The following is a 23,102-nucleotide window of genomic DNA, read 5'->3' as shown; positions in this document are numbered from 1 at the left end:
GAAAGTGTCATAAATGGTTTTTAATATTGTTTTTGTTTGAAAACACCCCCCCCCCCCCCTCCCCCCCGCCACATCATGGCCCTTATGCAAATGGCATTTAATTAAAATCTCACAATCGAGGGGGGAGCTCGGGGCTAGGGGCGGGGGCGGGTGCCTGTTGGCCGAAAATTGTTGTGAACGAAAGTCTGCAAATTGTATTTGTTGTTAATTGTTGAAATGTCCTCCTGTTCGGACGGCTCCTCCTTGGAGTTCCTCCTCTGGCAAAATGAGTTTGGAAACAAATAAAAATGTCAAACGAATGAATAAAAGTTGTCTAATTTAATTTGTTTAGCAGCAGCAGTGGCAGAAGTGGCAGAAGTGGCAGCACTGCCGGCAGGACAGTGCCTCTCGCCAGTGTGCGCACACACACTCACGTAGTTTGGCAAATATTTGCACAAATTGAATAAAACAGAGGTACAGCGTGTCTGTGTGTCTGTGTGTGTGTGTGTGTGTGTGTACTATTTTTTAAATTTAATTTTTAATGGTTGAAAACAATTAAAATTTATTTTTGCAATTTTGTTTGCCAAGCCAACCCCAATGACAACGGCAGCTGCCATCAAAGTACGTGTTCCAAAAACTTTGTCCGACGACGCTGCAGGAGAGAGCGAGAGGGGGAGAGGGGGAGCAGCACCCATTCATCCGTCCATTCCCTGATTCGTCTTTCAACTGCATTCGATCCATCAATTTTGAATGAGTTTTCTTCTTTTTTTTTGGATTCTCCATTAACCTACAACATGATAAGCGCATTTTCCAGGCGCTTTTCTTTGGCCCTTTGCTGATTGGGTTCTTTGTCCCGCCCCGTGATGGATCATATTTGTTGACACAAATCGGAAATTGGCTTTGTGAGCACTTTTCTTAGGCCCGGTAAAGGGAATACGAATATTAAAGGATAATCTTCGATAGACCGAAAGAAACCCCTTGCGAGGGAACAAAGCATAACTCAGAGCCCAGAATTCATTAATTATGCTAATACCTTGATTTGGCCATGTTTGTGGCCTTGGCTAACAATACGAAACACAAATTATGTCGCTGAAATGCAAATGTTACGCCGGCGGCTGAGCCGGCGAGCTCATAAAGAGTGCCATGTGATTAGCAAAAGTCCCCAAAAGTTAACAAAAACTAAACATACACTCATAAATATTTATGTGCACAGCTCCTTGAATGTAAGCAAATATCGCTTGGGTCTCATGGCGGAGCCTGCATAAAATTTCCATGCGATTAAAGTTGATAAATTGCCAGGGGGATGGAGTGGGGGGGAGGGATGTGTGAATGGAAATGGTCTTTGGGTCGAAGGTCTACCGGTGATGTACTTCGATAGGCATTTACTTCGATCTTTGTGCCCGATATTCGTACATTACTTTTCTGGTGTGTAACATCCCGAAGGCAGTGTTTCCGAGCCCATAAAGTACATACATATATTTTTGATCAGCAGCACTAGCCAAGTCAATATAGCCATGTCTGTCTGTCTTTCTGCCCGTCTCAGAGATTACAAGAGCTAAGGCAATCAATTTTGGTGTACAGACTTCTGTGATATCACACTGTTTCAACTGTTTTACAGAATAATAGAATTTAGCAGTCATGGTTACTGTTTCCCCCCTATGTTTTGTCCTTCTCTCAAGACAAGTGATGGCAAAATTTTACCCCAAAAAACAAATCGGCGCTTCTGCGAATCGGGATACCAAAAGGCAAGGAGGAAAAAACCCATTGGTTATGCAGTACTGACTGAGTACCAGGTTTAAGAGTAGAGCCGCGGCCCTTGCTGCAGCTGTTGGCAGTCCAGCTATGACGGACTGCAAGCTTTCGCTCTTACGATCCACACGACGCTCGGCCGGCCGCAGCTTACGTTCCTCCGTACCTCCGTACCTCCGTTTCAACCGACCGCGCAAAATACCCATGCATACCGACAACACGACGGGTACTCGGAGCTATTCTACAATCCGATGCTTCTCGTGGGATTCCCACGTCCCAGCCTTGATTTTCCTTGAATTCTTCCGTAAATTTGATGGGCTTTAATGCAGCTCAGATCCCGACAGATCCTCAATAGCTGGATCCCATGTGTAGGCCCGTATTTTGTGACGAAGGCCGTCTAGAGGGACTTTATTATGAATATTTCAACAGAGTGGAAAGAATCCCGTGTGGCTCTGCCTGCAACACGCCTCACCTTGTTCGAGTGCGGAGTAAGGGGGGGGTAATGTGTTGCACCTGGTATCGGCGTCTAATGAACGTCGCTTTCAAGTGAAAGTAAGAGGCTAATGCCGTCAGTAAATTTAATAAGGCAATTGTCAAGGGACGGTGGGTGTGGCTGCCTCTTGGTTTCCCCGATGACTTGCTAAACCGATTTGCTAAATTACCAAGTTGCCCGGGAACGAGGACACAGCACAGCACAGAGGAGGCTGTGCTGCCCCTCCGCTCCCTCTAATTACACCAGGCGAAGGCGAAGCGATGGCCGATTGCGGGTCCGGATCATTATGTCACCTGTACGAAAAACGTCTCGCACGTAAGCCGGAAACGAGGGGCCGGGCCAGAGTGTGCAGCACATTGTGCGGAAATGGCATTTGGGGCTGGTCGTTAGTTTGCCCCCGCAATTCCGAAACCAAGGACCTACATATCTCTGGCCCCTCCTTGTGTCCCGCTAATACGATTAGTGTCATAATCGGAGCTGGAGCTGGAGCCGGTCTGGGGGTCTGTGGGTCTTATTTGCAGTCTGCGTCCGCCTTCTGCTTCAGCAGAGAGATGATCATTTTCAAGTCGTAGTACGAGAACCGATGGTAGGCGAAGTACTCCTGATTCCTGCAGGCCTCGGGACCAGGCAGCTCGTCCTCGGCCAGTATCCTGAACAGCGATGCCGGCATGTAGGCGGGCAGTGTGAAGGCCTTCGTTAGCAGTACCCCCGGAGTGCAGCCCGGCGGGAAATCGCGCGTGTTCCTGGGACTAGGGCCCAGCCGGCCGAGCAGCTTCCATGGACAGTTGGGGCCGCATTTGCACTTGGCCCCGCCTCTACCCTGGCATCCACAGCCACAGACAGCGCCAGCCGTCCCAAAGCATCGCAGGCTGTGGCCTCCCGTCTGTGATCGTGCCACCAGGAGGCTCCGCAAACTGTGTGGCAAGCGCGGGCACATTGAAAATTTTGAAGAAATTTAAGCAAAAGTGGGTTTAAAAATAGTTAAAGATCAGACATGGATCACTGAGAAAATGTGACTGAATCCTGCAAGGGAAACCTCAACGAATGAAAGGAATATGTTTATTTGGCACTAAGCCTGTCATAAACCTAAGCTCTAAGCCGGGCCATAAACAAACCCCACATAAAGCCGAAGCCAAAGCCAAAGCCAAAGCCAAAGCATGTTGAATAATTTCGATCATTAAACTTTTGCCACTTAAAATCCATTCAGGATTTGCCAAAGCAAAAACTTTAAGGAGCCGAACAGCGGCAGAGATAAATGCTTCAACAACCCAAAATGTTAGCCCTCGACAATCAACCATCCGACCCAGAAGCATCCCCCCCACCACCCCCACCCACCCGCACACCCCTAAAGAGTGGGCAAAGTTTTTAAAACTAACAACAATGGCAATAAAAATCACCAACAACAACATGGAAACATGGGTTAAATAAACGTTGAAACGGTGTAGGAAGGGGGTTGGTGGCAGGGGGTTGGGGGGGGGGCACACTGTGCACCAGAATGGTTTTTAATACACTCTCAGGCCCACGCAACACCTAAACTTTCCCACACACACGCACACGCACACGCAGATACACAGATACTCGTACACACACACACACAAAGATGGCGCACATAACGGTAACTCGACATCGTCTCCATTGCGGCCATGATTGTGGCTTGTAAAATTTATAGTTTCACCAAGAAAATCGCGTTGGCAAAACTTTTTACAGCTATGTAGGTCTCTGCCACACCCACACACACTCATGCCACGCCCCCACCTGCCACCTGCCACCTGCCACATGCCACCTGCCACCTGCCACATACCACCTCCCCCACATACACAATCGCAATCCCAGTCAGCCAGTTGGCGACATCTAATTGCTTTTGTTTTGGGGCACACACGAACACGGCCAGAGACAGAGACAGAGAGACAGACGGGGTACAGTTGTGTCAAAGAGGTTACCACAGTTACGGAAGCCCTTTCGTTAAGGTAATTTTCCGCTATAATTTGTATGACTTTTTTTTTCTTTGCCCGTCCCACTTAGGGTTAAGAGTTGAAAGTGTTGTAAAAGTGTACTCCTACTCCTACTCCTACTCCTACTCCTACTCCTACTCCTACTCCTACTCCTACTCCTACTCCTACTCGTATTGCACGCTTGAATTGAGGTTAGTTCTTAGCAGGCAAGGAATGTGCTCCGATTTAATGGGGTACTAAAGATAAACCAATGAGGAAATTACCTTAAAGACAGGCTCCGGTTTATTTTTGAAAAATGCCAGAAGTCTTGCTCCCTTTATAGCAAAAAGCATTGCCAAACGACTTTTTAATTGCAAAAGAAAAATAATCGATGACTAATTGATGCCTTGACATTTAATTGACAGCAATACCAGGGCATTTTAGCTTTTCCCTATTTAATAAATAATCTTTTTTGCAACCCATCCTCAAGTTTTGCTTTGGAATAATTGGCTCCTCTATGTTCTCTAACACACAAACGTGAAGATTCTTCCAGATTTTGATGGATTGGATTTGTTTCGGATCTATTCGGAGAGTGCCCGGGAGAGCGCCCGATGTTTGACGATGTTTGTAAAAGTGTACTCCTACTCCTACTCCTACTCCTACTCCTACTCCTACTCCTACTCCTACTCCTACTCCTACTCCTACTCCTACTCCTACTCCTACTCCTACTCCTACTCGTATTGCACGCTTGAATTGAGGTTAGTTCTTAGCAGGCAAGGAATGTGCTCCGATTTAATGGGGTACTAAAGATAAACCAATGAGGAAATTACCTTAAAGACAGGCTCCGGTTTATTTTTGAAAAATGCCAGAAGTCTTGCTCCCTTTATAGCAAAAAGCATTGCCAAACGACTTTTTAATTGCAAAAGAAAAATAATCGATGACTAATTGATGCCTTGACATTTAATTGACAGCAATACCAGGGCATTTTAGCTTTTCCCTATTTAATAAATAATCTTTTTTGCAACCCATCCTCAAGTTTTGCTTTGGAATAATTGGCTCCTCTATGTTCTCTAACACACAAACGTGAAGATTCTTCCAGATTTTGATGGATTGGATTTGTTTCGGATCTATTCGGAGAGTGCCCGGGAGAGCGCCCGATGTTTGACGATGTGTGGATGCAGCTTATTCGATATATCGAATGTTAACCATAACAGAGGCTTTGGCGCGCCTAACAGACTCAGTTTCTTCGATCACTTGGGCAACTTCTCTTTCGATTGCTTACACTCCTCCCAACTTCGATTAAATGGTAATGATTTAAGGTCTTTTTACACACCTTATGAATACAGAAGTCCTCTAGATACTGGCCTGCCCAGATCATTATCGGAATTAATCGCCATCCCAAATGTTAAGCTGGTAGATTGGTTCTCATAAGGTCCATCGGTTTTGTCCTTGTAGGAAAGTAGGGGAAGGAAATGGAATAGTTTTAGTATCTTCTCCGCCTTCTAGGGTGTATATTTAGGGCTTATTCGCTCTACTTCCTCACCAAATGTTTTCTTAAGCCTGATGTAAATCGAATCAAATAAAACAGACCTACCTTCACCGTATCCTCTACTCCTCTACCTCCTTATAGATTGTGGGAATTTCTCAAGACATTTGTTCGACATTCGTGGTGGAAAACGAAACAAAGCTGCAGCTGCAGATGAACTTTATGCAAATGTTACGGGAATTTCTGCCGCATGCCCCAACCGCGCTACGCTGATTACTCATTGCCGAGTGGGTGGTGCCAGAAAGCCAGAAAGTCCTACCTTTTGATGCCCTTCCAGATGCCAGCAGCATAGAGAAGGCTTCCGCCTTGGAAAGGGTATACTAGGGGCGGGGCTGTGGACTATTTGGCTGCTTGCTTAATTAAAATGCGGAGGCAGTGCGAGCGCTTCATTTGGCCCGCTTAATCGTCCTGCCACAGATTCGCATCGGCTGAGGGCCGACTCCCCACAGCCAGGGCCCAAATCCAGACTCAGCTTCGTGGTGTTCCCTGTTGTTTCCGTTGTTTCCGCCGCTGTTGTTGCTTTGCTTTGCTTGTAAAGTGTCAAGTTTTTCATTATAATTTGCATATTTTTCGCCAAATATTCGTCTGCACCTCCATTGCCAGCGAGCCCCCCCCCGGTCCGTGGCAACAAGGCAAATGACAACAATAAGCATTATGGCATGAGGCCGCCTCGGCTGTGGTTCTAGACAACATTCCAGGGTGCGGGGCAGGCCGGGTACGGGGCAGGACGGGACAGGACAGGACCTAGGCTACATGCTCGCCTATCCTGCTGGATACACAGAATGTATCTCTTAAGCCATTTTCAAGTTTAATTCCTTGACTCCTCCTCCCCCTCCCCCTCCCCCTCCCCCTCCGAAGATGTTGCCGAGCCGCGGCGCATAATCACGCGAAATCTGAAAACGTGTCTGGTATAATAATGAGCACTGATTATAACTTGAAATTGTGTGTAAAAGTACAGTTGTGTGCACAAGTTATGCTACGTGCGACTGCAAAAAAAACAAAACAAAACAAAACAAAATTTGAAAATTCGCAAAACTTTGACGGGAAGCCGGGAAAAAAGGAAAAGACAATAAAGCGAGAGGCTTTCCTGGGAGAGAGTTTCTTTTTAGCCAAAATCTATAGGCGGCCAATGTACTCGTACAATTCTTAACCACTGTGCCACGTTTTTTTTTTCGTTCCTTTCTTCCGAGTCCTTTCCCTCTCTCTCTCCCCCCCCTCCCTCTCGCCACTCATTCGATTTGATGCGTATTTAAACTTAAAATGAACTCTTCTTAATCAACTTTCAGCAGGCAGGAGCTGAGCTGTGTGTCCAGGGCGGCAGGAACTAGCCTGCTCCCCACCTCCCGATGCCCCCCCCCCCCGGCGCCATTGTTATGTGGTATTGTGCCAACATGGCTGATGGCATGTCCTCTCTTCTCTCTCTCTCTCATCCTACACGTCCGCGTGCTCCATCCTGGAGTACGTGCGGAGAGCCTGCAGGATATTATATAATGTGTAGTAATTTGAATTTGAAGTGTGTGGCATGGAATGGAGCGACGACTGACGCGTCATGCCCTCTGTCGATTTTTCTTTCTTCTTCCTCTGCCCCCCCCCCCCCCCCCCCCCACCCGAACTCTGGCTCGTCCTGTGAGCCCTAAAGGAAACATCAAAAATATTCTCCCATCCCAAGGACCATGTGGGAGACGGGATTAATGAGATTTTCTTTTATGGATTTATGATGATTATTTTGCTGTTATTAGAGTCTAGAAGCGTGACAGTCGATTCTCCATTTTAAAGTAATCCTTTGATATATGACTCGGCCACGGGAAGGATCCCAGACCACTCCCCTCCCCTCCACTTTCAAAGCCCCACTAAATCACAAAAATTGCATGCAACCGCCGCCCCATTAGCCGCCTCTTATTTATGGCAACGCGACTTTCAATGACAATTCAATATATTTTTGGGATATTCCTTCACCAAAGAAAAAAACCAAAAAAAAAACTCAGAGGATATGGTCGGTCATTTTTGGTTGGTCCTCTGGCCTCTGGTCGGGGCCATTTTGGCCTGGCCGAAACAGACACAACAGCTATAAACCATTACAGACGATTAATTTCATTATCCGCGCCGCGAGAGGCAGATCAAAAACAGCAGCAGATTTATGCCCACGACCGCAAAAATATCGCCTGCAATTTTCCAAAAAACCCATCGTTTCTTATTTTTATTTTGTAATTTTTGTTTCTGATGATAATTTGGCTGTATTCCGCTTTTGTGCCGTATTCCAATGATGGATTGATCGAGGCGATAGAGCGTAAATGTTCTTTCATGGCATCACAACCTAAATCCCAGCCCCACCCCTTCCCCCCCCCCCCCCCCCCCCCCCAAAAAAATAGACAATGAAATGGCCTGGCCCCAAATCCCAAATCCATAAATTTGCATGCTTTTTCTTTGTTTTCTTTTTGTTTTATTGCCCTGAAAGATAGGGTTTTCTTGTATTTAATTATGATTTATTTAAAAAGGCTTTTATTAATTATTTGTAGCGGCAATTTTAGAGCAATTTTTATCTGTGGTGTCTGGGGTATTCCTTTTTTGGTTTTGAAGAAGTTTTATGTGGGAAAATGCAAAGAAAGAAAGAAAATACAAAGACTCCCGTTTCGTATTTGCTGAGAGCGCGCTGTGGAGAGCGAGAAATAAGAAATAAGATAGAGAGAGATAGGTAGAGCACTGCAACGAAGTCATAGGGAGAGCGTATGTATTGCACGCTTCGGGTCCACTCGCTCTCGCTCTCTTTCGCTTGCTGTTGTTTTTGCATGCTTGCACTTGAGAGCAAAGCTCGTAAACGAAGTGGAGATCCACAGATAAGACACTCTTCCTTTCACTCGCACTCATCGCGTGTCTACTCTTCTACGCTACCACCTGGAATGGAATACAAATTACAAGAATAGCGGATCATGCGGCGAAGTAGCAGAGAGCAAAGCACAGAGGAAAACGGAATAAACAGAGGAATAGATGAGCGTGTGTACACTGAGAACAATTGAGAACTCAGTCAAGGACAAAAAATGAACTGGGAATTTATGGAGCACGCTCTGATCGGTGACCAGCACCTGGAACGAGCGGATATTGTGGAGGCTCTGCTGATTCATTTGTTTTCTGTTTGCTCTGATTCACAAAATATCTGGATCTAGTAGTCCTGGATAAATACTCACCTCACATTTAATCGTTAAACATACCAGAATTTTCAGATCATTCAGTTGGTTCGAAAAGTCGGTGTGAATCGGACGTAAGTTGAGTTCAAAATTGAAATCCATTATTCGGATCGACAAAAAGTTGAAAGTTCGGAAGTGCAGAAATTATTTGCAATATTTTTTTTTGTGTTTTTTTTCAATCAGTGTTTCCTATTTTCTATTTTCCTTATTTTGAACAGGAAAAGAAGGAGAGATAATCATAAAGTGAAAGATAAAGTCCTTGAAAAGTATATACATAATTCCCTAATCATCTTTGGGTTTTCAATCAGTCACAATGGCAGAGAAAGCAGAAAAGAAAACATTGAAGCAGGCCATATCCGTATCCGTTGATGCCATTGTGAAAATTGAGGCCAAAAAGAGGAGCGCTAAGGAGGAAGCCGAGAAAGTGGCTGGAGAGGTGGGGGAGGCCAGGAAACGTCCTTTGAGCCAAATGAGAGAGAAACCCGCCGTACCATTGGCTGGGAGTTGCTCTTCCGGGGAGGGATCGGTGCGGCTAGCCCCTCACTCTGCCAAGGATGAGAAGAAGCCGGCCGAGCAGCAGGCCCCGCCGAAGAAACATCGCAAGCGAGAGTCGTCCAAAGTCAACCCGAGGGCTCCCTGCAGACAGGCGCCCAAAAAGCAGTCCCAGCTGGTCGAGGTGCCCATTGTGCCGCCGAATCTGGAGACGTTGCCCAAATACAGCCGCTACGCCCAGGAGAAGTTCCTGCTGCCGGTGGCCATTCGGGGCCGGGGCAAGAAGGACCTGGGCATCAACACGTTGGGCAGCAATCTGGCCAAGCTGAGGGTGTGGGTCTCCACGCGCCGACCCATCATTGTGGTGCCCCAGGCGGGGACCAGCCTGATCACGTTGCACAACGCGAAGGAAATGCTGCAGCATATGCACTTCGTGCAGCCGGACATGCAGGGTCCGTTGGATGCCCCACATCCGGAGGAGGTCGTCATTGAACGCGACTTTCCGGTGAGAAATTCGCCATCAATCTCCCGCCCGCTGCCTCTCGCTCATCCTCTGATTCTCTCTGGCAGAATGGCAAAACCCGGGAGTACCGGATCATCGATAACGTGTCGAGACTCTGCACCGACGAGTGGCAGCGTGTGATTGCGGTCTTCGCCCTGGGCCCCCACCGCCAGTTCCGGGGCTGGCCCTGGAAGGGCGATCCCGCCGTCATCTTCCGCAAGGTGTGCGTCTTTCACCTGCACTACCAGGACGTGGGCGTGCACAAGGATCTGCTGGAGATGGCGGTGCATCCGTTGGGAATCCCCAAGAACGAGCCGCACACGCACGGCGGCATATTGAAGGAGTTCTGGGGCACGTTGGACGAGTACGTTCGCACCCAGAGCCAGTTTTCGTTTCTGCTTGAGGAGGGGGCTTACTTTGCCGAATAACCACAGACTAGAGGCCGGTCCCTGGGGTGCATTCCATTCTAATTGTGTTTGCCTTGTTTGTAGTTCTAAAAATTGAAGCAAATAAATAGAAGATTCAGATTCAGATTGCAGTGCCCCCACGCTAGACGCATCTTCCATCCGCTTCCACTTCCACTTCCACTTCCACTTCCGTTTCCGTTTCTTCCCTCCATTTTGACGTATTTCTATTTGTATTTGCCACGCTTTTATTGTCGTGGTCGATGGCCGCCACAGAGAAGACATGAAAGGATTTGGCACTCGCTCGCATTTCTCTCTCTCTCTCTGCTAGGGGTCATGTTTAGCTTTTTTCACCCCTTTTGAATGGCTTCCACCCTTGAGGGGTTTTCCAGCATCGCTACGGTCTCTTTGGTCTCTTTGGGTGTTGCTTCTTGTTTGTTTGCGTCTCATTGAGCGTGGAACGTGGAGCCAGGAGCTCGAGAATGGGACCTGGGAAACGTTTTCGTTTGGATTTATTTGCTCAAAGCCAGAGCAAAAGTTGGCTTCTCCTTCGGGGGGCCGGGGAGGGAGGGTCGGGGCATGGCAGGCGGTAAACTGTAATTGTCATTATGGCCCTGGGCAGTCAGCCCCAGTTACTTACTAACCTCGAACCCCCTTACCAGACAGACGGGTATTACCATTTGTATCCGAGGTTGGGCCATGGCTCTGGCTCCACCCGTCATCTCGCGCGCTTGGGGAATGTTTGTCTTTGGCTTGAAAGTAAAGTGAAGGCGACTTGAGGCATTCACCCGCTCCCTTCTGGTGGCCCCCAGCCAAGAGCTTTTCATATTTAGACGTGCTACTTGCGGCCACGCCCACGCCCACGCCCACGCCTGCAATGATCATCATAATCATTTAGAAGGAACCCTGAACTACCCTGAACCCACTCCACTCCACTCCACAAAGTATCTATCAATATTTGCCTTTTCGGAGGAAGTTGGCTTTTGCCTTTTGGCGTATTTGTTGAGTTATTAACTGAAATTAAGAAAATTGAAATGCGTTTTCCGCATAAGAGCTTGAAATTAAGGTTATCTCCCTGTCTCCCTCTCTCTCCCTGTCTGGCCTGAACTTTTCTAATTATCAGACAAGATAATTAACTCAATTCTCAAGGCCTAAACCACAAATGGGTGGCAGCACGGAGCGGCAACAAAGGACACAGAAATGTTTTGAAATTTCTCTGCTGCAATGTGGCAATGGCCATGGCCCAAAACAATTGGCAAGCCGCCGAGAGTTGGCTGGAAAGTGCCATAAAAACCGCCACCGAATGATGCTGAAGTTTTCAAATAGCTGCCCAATGTGGCCAAGGGAGGGGGGGGGGGATGGGGCTAAATGCTTTTGTTTGATTTCATTTGCTTTAAAATGTCTCAAAATCCGCCATAGATACATTTTTTTGGTGGTTTTTAGTACCAAATGGTTCTGTTTCGAAGGGAATCTACACAGAAAACAGATATTTTGTGATATTTCAAGGCTCTTAGCCATCAAGGATGTATTAACTCAAGGAGCTACGCCCCTTTAATCAACGCCTGTGTGTTTGTGTTTGTGTTTGGGTGTACCTGAAGGAGATGTCATGCCAGATGTGCCCCCGAGTCATCCATGTATCATAGAACATCATATCATGATAATGCCCCCTGATTAAGGGCTGAATAAGGCACCCTCCCCCTCCCCCACCCCCATGATGGTGGTTGATCTGCTGACTTTCGCTTCCCATTGTGCGTGTGGGAATCTTCATCCTTGTCGTCATCATCAAAGTAATTGCAGATGCCACCGCCCCTTCCCCCCTTCCCCCCTTCCCTGGAGCACCATTGAAGCATGGCATCGTGACGTCGCTAATTTAAGATTTTGTTTCCTGTTTCGCTTGCCGCCACAATGGGTACAATAAACACAGTCCAAGTAATTCCATAATTTGCTCAATGCTCTCGACTCTCAAAGCAACTCTCAAAATTATAGAGGCCTATAGAGTCCTGCGACAAATGGAGCTTCCGTGACGAGACGCAACGGTATCGAATGAAGAGAAGCTCCTCGGTTTTCCTTGTGCCGTGTACTTAAAGAAGATTCAAAAGGGGGTGGGGTGGGGAGGGGAGGGGAGGGATATATCGCATCACAAAGAAGAGAAAATCCCCCCACCACCCCCTGAGAGAGAGAGAGAGAGCGAGAGAGGTGCCAGAAGAGCCCCCGAAGAAGCTGTCAAGCGTTGAATGTAAATGCCAGGCAGCCAAGAGATAAGCCCCCGCCAAGCCCAGGCCCAAGCCCAGGCACCAGGCACCAGGCACCAGGCACCAGGAACAGCAAACAAGCCCAAGTGTCGTCCTTCTTTCTTGCCTCTCGTTGTCTTCGTTGTGCCCCCTGCAGCAGGGCTTCACGATAATGTGGCAGGACCTGGCACAGATGGAAGTATGAAAGGAATGCAAGGGTATCCTTGGTCCTGGGAGCGACTAAAAATTAAAAGAAGGCAACAAAATGTGTACAAAAAATGATAAGGAATCGGCGCTGCCAACTTGACACAATGAACTTAATATTAATATGAAGTAAATAAAGGCCCCCCACCCCCCGCACCGCCGCACCACCGCACCACCGTCAAGTGTTGAAGCCAACCCCCCTCCCCCCCCGGCTTGTATGTGTTGAAAAGATTTACGAGCCACGAAAATTCGAACAAAACTTTAAGAGGGAGCCATAAATTAGCCGGCTAGGAGGACTCCCGTCTGTGGTGTTTTGACAAGGCCTGGCCACGCCTTGGCCGCCCTTCCGACCGCTTCCGGTTATCCTTTATGGCAGCCAGTCCTTTCACCTTTGCCTGCCCCGGCGCGGCGCGGCGCGGCGCTTATTGTTATTGATGTTGTTATCAGTTGCAATTATTTTTTGTGATTTACACAATTCGATGGCTGCCACCCCTTTCTCTTCGCTTTGTGACAATTTTCTCGCCTCGTTTGCGGTTTGCCAAGAGGCCAGAGAGGGGAAATGGCAGAGCGGGGAGGGGAGGGGTAAAATGGGAATATCGAGAGGACAGTGGCTGTGGCGGTGGCTGTGGCAAGCAGGTAGGCTCATTCATTCATCCGCTCATTTGGCCAGGGCTTATAGAACCAGGGTGAAAGTCCCTTTTTTTATTTCCCTGGGTTCTCTCCCTCTCTCTCTCCCTCCCTCTCTCTCTCTCTCTCTGTTTGCATTATTGACAGTTGTTGTGGAATAATCAGATTTAAAACGTTAAATGTCGTCGCTACTTGGGTGGGTCCTTGTCCTTGTCCTTTCTTCGCCTTCTCCTCCTTCTCCTTCTCCTCCTCCTCCTCCTCCTCCATTGCCATATTTTGCCTGCCATTGTTCCAGGGCCTTTATCTTTTGTATTTTCTGTTTTGGCTTTGAATTTAAGTAGCAATTTCCTGTTTCGTCGAGAGGTGGAAAATGTGGGAAATTGTTGCTCGGCAAACGCTGTACAGTAGTGATAATATGGGGCTTATCAAGTGGTAAAAGCCATCATCGGTCATATACAGAAAATGGGGGGCAGGAACATACAGGATTTCCCAAGTTATTTAAGTTTATTTATGTGGAGACCGAGGCCCCTGATGGAGCCCTGCAATACTCGTAAGCCGATTGTCTATGGAGCCCAAGATTTGCACATCTGCCCCCCCCCCAAATTCGTAGACTGCCATTACGTAATGCATTTTGTAGGGTGCCTGCTGAGGGGCTCCACATGGGACATCCTTGGAGCTGGCCCACTCTACTCCGCATAATCAAATTCAATTGCTCATTCAAAACATTAAACTGTTTATTTTTGGATGGAAGATGTGGCATTCGGTGGCACAGGCAGCTGCAGAGGCGGCGGGTTCAAGTGGCAAGGCACTTCATCATGCCGCCTAATCATTTGACCCACTTGAGAGTTGTGCAAATACTTTTTACGTCCTCGTCTACTGCTTACACACCCACACCCACCCACACCCACACCCACTCACGCCCTCTCTCATTCAGTGCCACTGTGCACCACTCTATTCGAATCTGCCCCCCACACACACACACACACACTCACACAGACACACTGAGGGACACATGAGCTGGTCTAATCCTTTCAACTGTCGGAGTCGGAGTCGGAGTCGCAGGCGGATATGGAGATGGAGATGGAGAGGGAGAGACCCGGACAGAGTCTCAGTCTCAGAGTACGGACGGAGTCGAGCAGTTTTGCATGCATGCAGCAATCGTTTGGTGGCAGGACAGGGAAGGAGTGACGGGGGGACGTTGCACACAAGTGAAGACAAGGAATTTGGAAAATCTCAGCTCAGTGTCAGGTTGCACGTTGAAAATTTGTCGTCATCGTGTCTCGCACACAAAAATGGCGTTAAGCATAGAATTTTGCCCAAGACAAGGTACAGGGCGAGGCAGATGTGGCAGGGAGGACAGAAGGGGATTGAATGGCGATGTTGTGGCAGGAGGGGGGGCGCTGAAGGACTATGGACTAGGGCCAAAGACAAACACATCAGAGAAAGAGAGAAAGAGAGAGCGAGAGCGAGAGAGAGAGAGTGGCGGAGGGGGATGCGTCTTGGCTGTGGCTCAAGGATAAGGCAAGAAATAATAAATTATATTTTCCGTGATTTGTGTGTCTCTCTCTCTCTCTCTCTTTGTCTCTTTTGTGCTTTTGGGATGTAATTTTCCAAAATTTAGTTTACTTAAAAGAAAAACCGCAACGAGAATGGTTTCCCCTCCCCCTCCCCCTCCCCAACCTTGAGTCTTGAATTTTGATTCTGAATGAAATGTTGTTTTTCCCACTCCCATTCGATGAAAGAAATGCAAAGAGAAAACTCTCTTCCACTGGAAATTTGTTGCGCAGAGAGAAGAGAGTCGCTCCCGCTCTCTTAGAGGGCTGGCCAGGGTTGCCAGCTGCATTTCGGACAAACTTCATTTCAATTAAGCGCTGATAAATGTTGTCGAAGGTGGATTGGCATCGAGGGCCGGGCCCCGGTTCAACCACCCCATCATCATCATCGTCATACTTCCACATGACTTGACACTATTGATTCCTTATTAGTTGCGCTTTTAAGAACGTTTAAACTGAATGCACACACATCCTACGGCGGGGTCAGGGTTCAACATGCGAGTAAACACTTTAGGAAAACCCCTTCCACCCCCCCGCCAAGCGCCGCACGCGCCAAATCTAATTTCGAATCCAAGTTTTTAGCCCCGTCATTGGGGTTTATCGTAGGACAGGGCGGGAGGGCCGGGGGGCCACACTGCTGCAAGTCATTGCGAAAGTGTGCGAAAAGTAAATAAAAATTGCATTCACACTCGCTGTCTTTCGCTCTCTCCCTCACGCTCTCACGCTCTCACGCTCTGTCCTTCTTCAGATCTCAACATCGAGATTAACCGAGAGAAAAAAAAAGAAAACAAAGCAAAACAAAAAAAAGAAACGGTAAATGGAAACAATTGTCAAGCAGCAGATGCAGCAGCAGCAGCAGCAGCACCAACAACCCCCGAGGAGAGCAATTGAACCCGAAATCCGAACCCTATTCGCCTTCTCTTTCTGTCTCACTCTCCGACCGCAACAAGAACCCAAGCAGCAGCAACAAAAGCAACAACAGCAACACCATTATGACAATCTGTGACTGCAATGGCAATGACATTCGGCTGGCCCGCTCCCCCCCTCCACTCCACCATTGCGTGGCTCATTTTTCATACATCCAATACATATGTACATATATATTTTTGCAAAGTTGAAACTATTTTTGGTAACGACGCACTCAGCGACAGAGAGACAGAGCGACAGAGCGAGAGAGCGAGCGGGGTGGTTCCTACTCATCCTCTCTGGCAGACGACAGGCACTCGAAACCGTTAATTGGTTTTATTTTTAATGATGTTTAGGCGAGACACAAGCTGAGAGTCCAGAGTGGCACTAGAACTAGGGGCATCCGTAGCAAATCTCTTTGTTCGCTTAACCCACGCCCTGCTCTCAGCGACGGGACATTATTTATGTAAATTCTGGGCTGTTGCACTGACGTGATTTATGTTGCATCGGATGCCCCCTCCCCGGTCTCTTCTGCTGTAAAAACAATTAAACAGCTAATTGACTTATGGATTTTGAGGATAGGAGATAGCCAAAGAAAGAGAAAGAAGCGGGTTTCCTGTAAGAGCTGCACTCAAAAGTGTTTTCTTTCCTAATGAAGTTGCGGAAGCGCGGTTACTGTATTTTCTCAAGTGGAATCTACATATGTTGAAAATATTATATTTGTGCCCAGCTGAACCTTTGGGAGTGAGCCACCCCCCCCCCCCCCCCCCCCCCCCCCCACGCCCCACCTTTTACCTGCACTCGTGGGAGGCACAACAGGTGGGCCCTTCAGCCAACCAAAAAAACCAGCAACATCTCAAAAAACTAGTCCTGCAGTCCCTCAGTCCGTCAATCTGTCAGTCGGTGTTGATACCGAAACGTCCTTCAGTCGCCTGGCGGGGGGGGGGAGGGCACATAATTTACAAAGAATTGCAGTTAAATTTCCTCTAGGGGATCTCGGGAGCCGGCAAAATGCCGACAAACAAACCAAAGCCGCCATCACAACAACAGAGCGCAGTGGATGGCCACTAAGAGCGGGAGTACGAGCCCAAGAGAGTCGGTCGCTCTCTTACTGGAAGCCGAAGGCGTGTTTTTGCCGAAGCACATGTTTTGTATGACAGTAGAACAGTTTCCACGGCAATCGAGAGAGCGTGCCACGACATATTTCGTATTCGGGTGGGTTTTGCCTTGCGTGCGTTGGATTTTTGGTGCCGTTTTGGCCTGCTGGCCCTACCCTTCGTTGTTTCTCGGCAACACACATTGGCTGCCGAGCAACATTTCGAGCCACCAGCAACATTTGAAAGAACGGCCTTGCGGCCCCTTGCCGGGTACAGCACATAACGGTTTTTTCCAGTTTTTCGTAAGGATCGGACGTGCGTCGCGGAACAGCCGAGGGCCCAGCGTGCGTAACATTTTCGTAGCCAAAAACCTGAGGGCAATCGTTTGTTCTTGAGTGAGTACCGTTGCTCGATTCTCTGGATAATCTTAAAGTGAACTAAAGCCGGAGAAAAAGCCCACAAAGAAAGGCAAAAAGCGATGCTGCGTGGTTTAAAGTCCAAAATAAATGCGAACCACAGTCGAGGCAAACAATAATTAATTGCACCGCCAGGAAGAGTGCGCGAACGCGTGTTTGTGCGTGTTTTTGCGTGTGTGTGTGTGTGTGTGTGTATGTGTGTGAATGTTAATTCAATAAATATCATTAAGGAGTCCTGTGGAAGTCTGCCCGGAGGAGCCCGGTTTTGAAGCGGTTTCAAGTGTGGCGTCGACTGGTCGTGCGCGCAATTTCCGGTTTCCGTTTCCGCCAAACGAACATCCTGGGACGCTGCCCACTCCAAACGGTTACCTAAAAGCGTTAATTATTTATACTCAATTAATTTCGCGTGTGGAAAAGCCCACACAAACAGTGAAAGAAAACTTCTGCAAAGTGAAAAATCTTGAATAAATAAATAAAAGACAACAACAGAACAGGTTAGTGAAGATCAAACGATCAAACGATCAAACGCATAGGATGGGCATCCCCGAGGGAGTTGCATGGCTCCTTATGCTCCTGGGGATTTTTGGCATTTAATTTTGTGTCCCGCGCTATTCCGTGGCGTGGCAGATTCTTGGCACGGAGGCAGAAACAAAAGGAAAACGAAATGGAATGACAATAAAACTGGCAGCAGCTCTCTCTCTCTCTCTCTCTCTACCACGTTCGCCTTCTGTGTGTGTGTGTGTGTGTGTGTTTGTGTGCGTAAGACAAGCAATAAAATGGCTCGAAAGCGCCAAGTTTTTGCGCGCCAAAAGGCGTGTGGCAGAGGCAGAGGTACAATGTTTATGTGGCACATAAAACTAGCGCGCGGCCATGTCGCATTGTTGGCTAAGACCCGGCGCCCCAGCCAGAGCCAAGCCGCCCGCCGAGTCGACGTTTCGATACCCTGCCAAGAGATGTTGAGCTCCGCAGAGGATATGTTTTCGATCAGACATTTCTGTCTTTTGTCCTTTTTAGGGGCAATTCATGAAGATAAAGATAGAGAGACTACAAGGATATCGGCCACACAAACGTATCCTTACAACCTTTATTCTCTTGTTACTTTTTTTTTTTGGGTTTTTTTTTAATGATTTTTGCTTTTACTTTGGCCGCTTTTCCCTTCTGGGCCACGCCTCGGTGCCCCGTTTGTTGGGCTAGACAATAATCGTAATAATCGCAATCACAGAGCGGCAGAGCAGCAGAGGGCCCGGAGAGGGGGGGGGAGCACCAGGGCCAGGGGGCAAACAATGGGGGCCCACCCAGTGGTTGGCCTTTTTGCGTTGCCTGTTTTTAGGCGCCGCTTTGCAGGTGTTTGTTCGCACCTATTCAGGCGCACACCTACACACCCACACACACACCCACACACACACACACACACACACACACTGAGTCTGGCCCTTTGCGTGGCTTTGTTGTCGCTCTGTCGCACTAAATTGCGCACAATTGAAAGCATACTTGCAGGCGCCCGAGCATTTAGTGTGCAGTTTTCCCCTCGCCCTCGCCCTCACCCTCACCCAAATTCCTGAATGTCCTGCACTCTGAGCCCTCTGCTCCCCCCTTCTCAGCCTTATTTATCGCACTTCCATTGTGCTGCTCTCTGTAGCATTTTTTCTTTCTTTTTCGGCTAAGCGGCGCCCAGGAGACGGTCTGTGGCAGCTGGCATTAAATATTTCTCGGGTTTTCTCAGGGCCTGTCAAGGCCTCCCCTGGGAGAAATACATATATTTGGATTTATTTTTGGAAAACTTTTGCATATCCTTTAACTCAATTATGGCCAGTTATTTTCAAAGAGTGCGCACACAATTGAATTTCCACTGGAAATTCAATTAAACAAAAGTTCAACACATCACCACATATGGCCACTAATTGACCTCAATTTTGTCGATCAATAATCTTTTGAGACCTGCATTCCGTCCGGGGCTTTGTCTCGAGCTTTCTTTGGCAATAATTTCTCCTGGCACCGCAAAAGGCTTTCTATCCCTAATTGGATTAATGAAAAATGGGATTAGGCCCCCCAGACAAAGACAAAAACAAAGACGAACCAAGCGGCTTATGCCAGTCTGGAGTGTGTGTGTGTGTGTGTGTGTGTGAAGTGCCTTCTGGGCGACGCTGGCGGCAGCCGCAGAAGGTCCCAAAGTCGAGGGTTCGAGTCCGTTCGAGTCCTCATTATGGCAGCCGTCGCTTAGCTGCCATTTGCCGGGGAATATGGCCCCCAGGAAGACTGGGGCCCGCCTCCGACTGGCCGTGACAGACGCAACAAATTCACAGCTATTTTTCTATCCCTCCCATCCTCCTATCCTCTTATTTTTTTCTATTTTCAAATTAATTTCAAGGAATTTTTCTCGTTTTTTTTAATAATTTCCTTTTTAAACTGGCTTCTCGGGGGCGGGGGCGTGTCACGGCTCGATAAGATCTCTCGCTTGGGAATGATTTCAAAATGTAAAAATATTAATTAATATTTATATGGGGTATGCCCTGGGATGCCCACCCACTCCAATCAGCGGGGGCGTGGCGACCCAATAAATCAACGAAAAATTCACAAAAAAAGTTACCTTCCCGAATCCATCCTAGGTGGCATCCAAGGTTGCGGTCCCACACGACTTTTGACAGTGACTTATTGAGGCATTTATTTATGTGTGTGTGTGCATCCGTGTGTGTGTGTGTGTGTGTGTGGGTGTCATAAATTTCATAAAACCAGAACTTAAGAACCTTTGAAAATCCGCGCGTGTTTGTTTCGAATGAAAAAGGTTTCTTTCAGGGTTTGGCTTTAAGTTTAAAATAAAATATACAAAACATTAGCTAAAGAAACTTTAAGCTGGGATATGGGACGATTATATTTAATTCAGAATTATTTGCTTATCATGGAACTTGGTTACAAAGGGAGAAAAGAAGCTATTAGCTAAAGGGATAGTTCAGGGGAGAAGGTATAACGCATAAATCTCTGGATTTATGGTACCTATGGTACCCCTTGCACTCGGTGTCTGCATCCTAAAAGTATGCACTGAAAGGTGTTCAACGAGCCAAGCGAGAGGTTGACTCCTCCTCCTCCTGCGACACACAACCTCTTCCACAAATAAATGTGATCACTTTTCACATTTGTTGTTTGATCCAACAGGCAGTCGGTTTTCTCGCATATCTTTATCAACAAATGTATCCATTTATTTCGTACCATTTTGTACCTATAATTGAGCCCCAAAAGGAGTTTATTTCCTACTTGTTTACGTGTTCCATCGACATTCATTTCATTTCAACAATTTTTGCGAAAATTCTTTTGGCCATGCCATACAAATATTTGCCATACAAAAAGTACATACATACATACATATGTACATATGTATGTATGTATTTGTTTTAGCAATATTTTTCAATATTTTTCGCCAACGAGAAGGACGAAACTCAATCTATTGTTGGCATACATATTTTCGGCAATTTCTTTGTTGTTCAAACCGAACTTTAACCCCTGCCACTCCCTCTGCCCCCCGCCCGACGCCCCACGCTCTTCACTGGTCACTGCCTCTTCGCTGTCCCTGTGTTAGCCATGGTCCTAATGCTTTTAGCTTAAAATTTTTGCCAGTTTCGGTGCCAAAAAATGCAAATTTAAAATGCGTTGGCATGTCAAAAATCCACAAGAACACACACAGTGGGGCAGGGTGCTTGCTGCAGACAGCGGTGGGCGGGGGAGGGTGTGGAAAATCGATAAACGACACATGAGTGTGGGTATGTGTGTGTGTCTATGTGTGTGTGTGTGTGTGTGAGCTTTTAGTATCATTTTGCAATGCAACTGCCATCCACGAAATCTTGCCAAGATTCTGACACACACACAGAGAGAAAAAATGGGGGAATAAAGATACACAGATAAACAGAGGGAGGGCGAAGAGACAGAGAGCGAGTAAGGGAGACTTAAAGCGATAAAAGGGAGCTAGCAACAAATAGCTTAATAGGAAATATCATAAAAGCGTCGCTATTCCACCTTCCCACCCCACCCCGCCCTCCACCGCTCCAAGCTTTTCTTTCGAGACAGAAAAAAGAAAATCTTTGCACGTATCGCACTCGAAAAAATCAGTAAACGCATTGGCATCTCCTTCCCAGAGACAGAGACAGAGCCAAGAGCCAAGAGCCAGGGCCATTGTTATTGTGTCTTTTTTTTTTTTTTCTTGTAAGGGTTGAGGAGGAGATTGAGGCGGTGGTGGGGTTACGCTTATCGGATGGCCCCGCTATAGCACCCGCTTTAGCTCCAGTCGTCTCTGAATATTTGGCATTAGTCAAATGCAAATTTTTATAGCTGCCTGCCAGCCAGCCCGTCTGTCTGTCTGTCTGTCTGTTTACTTGAAAGCGCCCGATAAGCCCTGCGCGCATCAGCATTCCATATACCAAATGGATTCGGGATGGCCGCGGGGGGTAGGAGGAGGAGGAGGTGGAGGTGGAGGTGGAGGTTATTCGAGCGCGAAATGGTGGCGAATTTGAGTTGATTTTTGCAAGGAAAAGCTGTATTTAAACTTAAGGACGATTGGAATACTATACTGTATCCTTTCACTCTCTAGAACGCAATGGAATTCCACTGGAACTCCACGGGGTGTAGGAGAATTTTTAAAGCAACAAAATTTAATACAGAGACGGAGGCGGAGGCAGAGGCGGAGGCGGAGGCAGCATCATCAGCATTAGCGCCTAACGGAAGTCGTAGCAAATGAACAGCCGCCCCCCCCCCCCCCCCCCCCCCCCCAGACACCGTCCCCACACACACAGATGCATGGAGATACAGTCCAAACTCTTATACAAGGCATATCTTCTCTCTGGTGCTGCTCCCGAAAGTAGGCAATACACATCGTGTTTATGTGTGTGATACACACATTTTAGCGTATTTTTATTACACACACACACACAGAGAAAGAGCGAGAGCTGCCGACAAGCTCGTTCCAGAATTTATGAAAATTTCTGCGATGTCTGATGCGGGAAGCAGAAAGCAGAAAGCAGGAAGCGGGAAGCGGCACGGGCTGATGGGGAAGAAAAAACATTAGCACCCAATAGAGTTTAATGCGTGCGTGTCTCTCTCTCTCTCTCTCTTTGTGTGTGTGTTTGTAACCCCCAAAGGATGTATATATCCTGTCTGCATTTTGGCCGACCCCCACCATCTGTGCTCTTTCTGGCCCGGCCACAGCCACTGCCTGCCACTGGCACTGCCTCTGGCTCCTGCCAATGCCAATTTGCGGCTTAACATCTTTGAATTATTGAGGCGCGCCGAGGTCGCAGCCCCCCAGATCTCTCTCCACATCCGGATACTCTGTCGGCTGGAGCTGGAGCTGGAACTGGAGCTGGGGCTGGGACTCTTGGCCAAATTAAAATTTTATCAAAATGAAATTTGCGGTTTTTGTGTGTTTAGTTTCACATTTTTGAAAGTGATTTTGTGTTGTGGGGTGCGTTTTGGGGCTTCCTGGAACCAAGCGGAAGTTCGGGACGGCTTTATCGAGAGTTTGAGCCTTAAAGTGGTCAGAATGGCTAAACAGGTAACGAAATACAGGATAAAAGCCATCACTGCTCGTACCCAAAACTATTCGTATTCCCATAAAGATTTGATCTTTGAGTAAAAAAGATTCAGTGACATATTTTCGTATAATCTTCTGAGACTTTTATTGTCTATCTGTTGGCTCTCTTTTGCACTCTTGCCCCCTCCCTTCTGGCATTTGTGCTGTTTACATTACACTTTAACTAAGCCGCTGAAAATTATGCAATAAACTTTTACGTTTACGTGTCTCCACAG

At 47.5% G+C, this 23,102-nt stretch overlaps 2 protein-coding genes across 5 annotated transcripts in view; both read left to right on the top strand.

Annotated features, from left to right (window-relative positions):
- tei (irregular chiasm C-roughest protein teiresias) overlaps positions 1–23,102 on the top strand; it is a 128,948-nt gene that overhangs the window by 8,431 nt on the left and 97,415 nt on the right. For 2 of the 4 annotated variants that reach the window (XM_015184982.2, XM_015184984.2), the window contains exon 1: positions 17,143–17,806. The exons of 1 other annotated variant lie outside the window; for it this stretch is intronic. The gene's annotated coding sequence lies outside the window, so the exon portion shown is untranslated. Of the gene's footprint in view, positions 1–17,142; positions 17,807–23,102 lie in introns of those variants that run through there. One more of the 4 variants, XM_001361576.5, reaches the window with a different exon arrangement.
- On the top strand, positions 8,828–10,407 carry LOC6898809 (uncharacterized). The gene is made up of 3 exons (XM_002138747.3): positions 8,828–8,954; positions 9,099–9,877; positions 9,943–10,407. Exons 2-3 carry the CDS (start codon positions 9,194–9,196, stop codon positions 10,300–10,302), a joined length of 1,044 nt encoding a protein of 347 aa, XP_002138783.2. The 5' UTR covers positions 8,828–8,954; positions 9,099–9,193; the 3' UTR covers positions 10,303–10,407.

Source organism: Drosophila pseudoobscura, chromosome 3, assembly GCF_009870125.1.
Source record: "Drosophila pseudoobscura strain MV-25-SWS-2005 chromosome 3, UCI_Dpse_MV25, whole genome shotgun sequence".
In the NCBI taxonomy this organism is placed as follows: Eukaryota; Metazoa; Arthropoda; class Insecta; order Diptera; family Drosophilidae; genus Drosophila; species Drosophila pseudoobscura.
This window is presented reverse-complemented; position numbering and strand designations above follow the sequence as displayed.

Excerpts from the sequence above, each read along its gene's own strand:
- LOC6898809 (XM_002138747.3), top strand. The coding sequence starts at position 9,194 with ATGGCAGAGAAAGCAGAAAAGAAAACATTGAAGCAGGCCATATCCGTA. Across the intron at positions 9,878-9,942 it reads TCATTGAACGCGACTTTCCG|AATGGCAAAACCCGGGAGTA; the intron begins GTGAGAAATTCG and ends TCTCTCTGGCAG.